Source organism: Impatiens glandulifera, chromosome 1 (genome assembly GCF_907164915.1).
Source record: "Impatiens glandulifera chromosome 1, dImpGla2.1, whole genome shotgun sequence".
NCBI classification, from domain to species: Eukaryota; Viridiplantae; Streptophyta; class Magnoliopsida; order Ericales; family Balsaminaceae; genus Impatiens; species Impatiens glandulifera.
The window spans coordinates 113,452,231-113,458,166 of NC_061862.1; the positions used below are offsets into that span (position 1 = coordinate 113,452,231).

General features: G+C 27.6%; 1 protein-coding gene across 1 annotated transcript; it reads right to left on the reverse strand.

Moving 5' to 3' along the window:
- Window positions 1-389: 389 nt before the first annotated feature.
- Window positions 390-2,088, reverse strand: LOC124940755 (phosphoglycerate mutase-like protein AT74H). The gene is made up of 2 exons (XM_047481296.1): window positions 1,629-2,088; window positions 390-844 (listed from the first exon to the last, which is right to left on the reverse strand). Exons 1-2 carry the CDS (start codon window positions 2,086-2,088, stop codon window positions 390-392), a joined length of 915 nt encoding a protein of 304 aa, XP_047337252.1.
- Window positions 2,089-5,936: the final 3,848 nt, after the last annotated feature.

Here is a 5,936-nt window from a genome sequence, read left to right on the forward strand (position 1 = left end):
TATTTATTAATTCTATCTGTCGAGTCACATAGATCATCACTGCCCCTGTCATTATCTCCCAATAGAGATATGTATCATTCCTCTTAACTTAAATATAGTTTGAATATAAAAAAAAAAATGACCATAAACTAGAAACAAAGTATGGTATTAAAACCTTTAAGGTCAACTAGGAATTGAAGATAGCAATTAATGAATTTTACAGGCACCTCAAAGCATGAAAACCTCCTAATTTAAATAAAAAGTTTTTACAACCCAAGGGGGTAAAATCAAAATTTGGACAAAAATATATGTTAGCAAGCTCTTTACATTTTTTAGAGAAACTACTAAATCCAATATTATACTCATACATTAAATTCAATTGTAGATGATACAATATCTTACAAACAATTTTAGCTTGTATTTTCGTCTTCGTGTTCACATTTTTCTTCAACACTATCGTCGCAATCTTCTTGAACAGTGTTATCGGTTGAATCCTCCTCTTCAAATTTATCAAAAAAAACATCTAGACACAATGGAGAAGTTTCATTCCATTCTCCGCGGCTAGCATGTGCACGTAATTTTTGGTCAGCAATCATCTCGTTGGAGAATCCCCACCTTTGCATTTCTTCATCTGAATGATGGATTGCTAGACTGTATTCTCCTCCTACACCCAATTGCATCACACGAAGCTCACAATTGCCAAAGTTGCTAAGGAACTCAAATTGTTCCACGGTCCATTTGAACCACTTCATCATGAACACACGTGAAGCCAATCCATGGGATATCATTACTAGGTTTAGATCGTTTGATCGGTCTTGATGATGTCTGTTCATGTCTATGTCCCTCCATAAAGATTCAAGAAACCCTGATGAACACCAAAAATTGAGACCCAAATTTAGAAATTTGTTGACATTTTTTTGTACTAAGAAATATAAGTTTTTTTCCAAATATATATCAAATTATTATTACATGGTAAAAACATGTCACTTTCATTCTATTTACTTTTTGCAATTCCAAGAAAAAAGTTAAAAAAGAAGAAGATTAAGTAACTCCATAAATAGTATCAGAAATCTTGGCTTTATTGACTACATTTGGAGACTAGTATTCCAAAGAAAATTCCTCTAATTATTGCAAAAACAAATTTGGTTTTATATGTAATTCGATTCTTATTAAAACAAAATACCATAGGTTAGAGTGAAGGTTGTTTTAACTTTTTAAATAAAAAAACAATATTTTTATATGCATTTTAGTAATAACAAGTTATAATTGTAATCAATATAATTAATTCTTAAATAATAATAAAAGAAGAAGAAAATAGATTTAAAAGAAATATAAACAAAAAAAAATCATTGTAAAGGTAAAATATAATAATTTCTCCCAACTTCAACCTGAGTTTCATTAATTGGAAATTTTGAGATGGGAAGTTTATAGGATTGAAATTATTAATGTTGTTTAGATTTTCAAACAATGAATTGATGTTTTTTCATGTGGGTTTATTTTAAAGTGGTAGAATATTTTTATTTTTTATGTTTAAAACTTCCTCATAATATTTAAAATAATTTTTTTTTTTTTAGAGAATAAGTTATTTCATTGATCAATATAATTGTAATAATATAATTGTAATAGCTAGGGAGATATTTTATTATTACCAGAAACACGATCATAAACATCAGAAGCGGATTCTCCCTCGGGAAACCTATAAAAGAACCTACCAAATCTCAATCTAGTCTCCTTAATATCCTTCATCCTTTCTTCAACCTGAAAATTCCCAAAATCTTGTTCCCTAATCCGACACTCTTCTCGAACTCCGATAATTTGCTCTCTTTTAAATGCACGACCAATCTCTCGTAACGTTGAACGTGCTCGATCGTAAGGCGAAACGTAAAAGTAAACATTCCAATTGTTCGATTCCCCATCGTCAGATATAACACGTAGAATCTGACGACCAGCTATTCGCGCCTGATTTAAACCGTTTTGTGTTAAGGGAATCTTGTGGTCTGGCCATGCAGTGTAGGCGGAATTGTCGCGGTTACCTTGGCTTTCGCCGTGACGAATTAGGATTATCCTCTTTGGTAGAATCCTGGTTTGATCCGAAATACGGTTCTTCATAATTGTTATGGATATGGGATATATAATTATATGTTATGTTTCTATGGAGATAAAATTGCATTGGATTTTTGAATCTCCCATTTTTTCCATTTGGGATTTGTTTTTGTTTTCTTTGTTGATGCAAGGGTGAAGGGAAAGGGAGAGGCACTCAGCCAAACATTTTTAGTAGTTTTCCTTTCCTCTCTTTCTTTGGTTTCCAACTGATTTTCTTTTTTTAATGGGAGAATATTAAATAGGATCCTAAGTTTAAAGTAAAAGTAAATAAGTTCATTTCCTGTGTGGAATAATTAATAGAATATATTATGGAGATGAACAAATTTATGAATATATGTTTTTCCAAATAGATTATGATTTAGAATATTATTTTATTTAAATTTAAGTTCAAATATATATTGAATGGACCACAAAATTGAGTTGCCTTATCTTTTTTATTATTTTAAAATCATACAAATAAAATAAAATATAATATAATAACTACAAAATTAATTAACATGATAAATAAAATTATGAGCTGAGTTGGGTTTTTAAAGGTGTGAATTAAATATTAATAATTGAACATTCTAACTAGAGCAATGAGAGATTCATACCAAAGATCTATGTAGGCACCACTTGATATTATCCCTAAACCAATATGGAGACTAAACGCATGTATAAAAGCAATTGAAGTATCAAAGTGGTGCTTCGAAGATATTGTGAGTAGTAAGACATTATAGATTTAATTTTTAAAATTATTATTCATTCAAGTTGTAATTAATTATTTGAACTCGACTGATGCTCAAAGTTAAAGTGTTGTTCACGAAAGATTCTAAATTCAAAGTAGGTTAGAAGTTCGATCATGTGTGAGACATTTTCAAAAATTTTAAAATTTTAAAAGATTGTTCAACAAGTAGTAGAAGAACACAATCTTGCTACAATCCTTCTCGAGTCAGAAAATCCAACTCCTTAGTAAGTCAAGCTAACATCCCCTGATATCTCTTATTTTTTACAAACTTAGACAATTCAGACATTAGTTCTCAATCAAAAAGACCTATCGGGGTGAAGAAAACAAACTGAAAAGACAAATTGTTGATAATACATCATCTATAATAAACACTATGCAAGAAACAAACCATGAATTTCTTGGAAAAATGAGAAAAACGAACGAACACATTAAATATCATTTGATTATGAAAAATAAGAACCATGCACTCAAAAAAAATTAAGGAAGAAAACACAATTTTATTGCAAGATTTGAGTTCTATAAATCATCCAAATATTCCAGCATTTTTTAAGCTGAACATGCACGAATTTTTTTAAAAAAAGCTAAGGTTAATTAGATCCATTCACAACCGGTCAACTAAATTCATTCACAACCGATACATTTTCGTTATATTTTAATAATTATCAGATTATTAATCATATTTTTATATATTGTTGTTAATTTTTATTATTTACCTTGCATTTTGAATTAATGTAGAGAATATAATTTTTATTTTTAAGTATTGATTTAGTAATCTAAATGTCTTTTTCCAATTTGTAAGTTGCAACGTATATATTTTTTTTTTCTACTTTTGTGTTTTAATTCAATACAATTTTTTATTTTAATTTTTTTATCAATATTGTTATGATATGTAAAAAAATATTAATAAAAATATATAAGATAAAAACAAAAAGTTAAACATATAAACAAATTATAAAAAAAAGTTAAATATAAAAATTCACTTAAATTAAGTTAAATGACCAAATTAAATGTTTATCATAAATATATATATATAAAAAGTTAAATATCCAAATCAAAAATATTAATAATCATTGAGGGCCTGTTTTAAAATTTAATTAAATTATATAGTTGGTGGAATAGATATGCGTTTTGCAGGGAGAAAAATGGTGAAATTCTCATTTTAGGTTTAAGTTCGGTTGAAAAATATAAATGAGTATAAGTATGAGTATGATAAAATTGGAGTTGAAATTGGTCTTATATATTAAAAAAAGAAATGACTCTTTTCCATAAACTTTTAATGAGCGACTTATTTGGCAGCTTACCTTGCAAATTTTAGGTAATTTGGTTAAACATATTTTTCTCCCTCTAATATTTTGTTTTTGTCATTTTTAAAAAAAATTTTCTTCTTCTCCTTTTCTCCTTCTTTTCCGAGACTACAAATATTTTTTGTTATGCATTGTCTTTCTTTTGAAATAAGTGTACAAATCTTTACCTCTTTATAATCTCTCAAAAGTAAGATCTCTTTATAATCTCTCAAAAGTAAATCTTACTACAAGAATATATTTTATGATGTTCATGTAATAATCCAGCTAGGGTCCTCTCTTTGACCAAAATTTTCTTAAGCCGTGAGGGGTTGTAATGATTAAAAAATTATAATTTTAACCCTCCCTATAACAGGACACATGGGGGGCACAAATGAATTTTTGTCACATAGGTCATAACCACATGAGCTTCTTTTCCTCAATAATAGACACAAATCTTCCAAATACTATAGTTTCTTGTCATATACATTTACTTATTTACTTAAAGGTGAACAAACGGGTAAACCTAACTCGTATTACCCAACTCATATTAAATCCAAATTAAATTTATCTAACTCATAATTCAATCCATATTATTCACTAATATGAGTTGGCTATGAGTTGGGGCGGATATAGATTAGATAACCCAAACTATTTTTTTATACTTTATTTTTTTGTCTCGTTTAACACATATTTAATTCATTTATAACGTTTTTATCCGTTTATTTTTTATCTCGATTAAACACGTTTTAATCGTTTAAACAAATATTTGATCCATTATATTATATTTAACACATCTTTAATCAATTTAACACGTTTTGACACGTCTAATATATCTTTGTCTCGATTAACACATTTTAAACTCGTTTAACAAATATTTGACATGTTATATTCTGTTAAACACGTTTTTTATCAACTTAACACATTTTTGTTTCGTTTAAAAGGTTTTGACTTATTTAATACGTTCTTAGCCCATTTAACAAATATTTGACTCGTTTTGTTATATTTAACATATTATTTTAGTCGTTTAACATGTTTTTGACTTATTTAATATATTTAGCCCGTTTAATAATTATGTGAATCATAAGCCCCGTTTAATATGTCTATGACATGTTTAATACGTTTTTATCCATTAAATACATTGTTTTATTCGTTTAACATTTTTTTTATTTAATCCTATTTGATTTTATTAACATTATTTGTATTTCAAAATAAATTGAATATATAAATTAAAAAATAATAATTTTATATTTTAAGTCAAATTATAAAGATAAGTGATAGAAAAAAAGGTGAAAGAGAAAGACAGAGCTGAAGCAGAGGCGGCAGGATGAAAGAGATAGATTCAAAATTTGGAAATTAAAATTATTTTATTAGGGCAATTTGGGTATCCCTAACCCAACCCAAATTATTTTACTCAAATTCATATTTCGGGTTCGGGTTAGGGTTAGAGTTAGGGTTGAGGTTTGGGTCAACCCAAATTATGCTCTCGGGTTAGGGTTAGAGTTAAGGTTAAGGTTTGGGTCAACCCAAATTATGCTCGCCCCTACATTTACTCTACATTTACTGAACAATTGTAAGATATACATGAAGAATAACATAAAGAATACATAAATAAATAAAAAACAATAATTTATTTTCATAATCTAGCAACAAATACCACATTTTCTTTCCACATGCAAAATATATATATATATATATATATATATATATAACAAGAATTAACTAAAAAAAGAAGAAAAAAATGTGGCAAAAATTCTCAAATTTCCTATACCCGAACCTCACTTGTGTTAAGACTGATTGACTAAATAGTAAATACACAAAAAAACGATCAAGTTTAATCTTTTTCA

Bases quoted from the DNA above. Each gene is read 5' to 3' on its own strand.
- LOC124940755 (XM_047481296.1), bottom strand. From the start codon at position 2,088: ATGAAGAACCGTATTTCGGATCAAACCAGGATTCTACCAAAGAGGATA. The intron at 845-1,628 runs GTAATAATAAAA...GGTGTTCATCAG, and splicing joins TGTTTATGATCGTGTTTCTG to GGTTTCTTGAATCTTTATGG.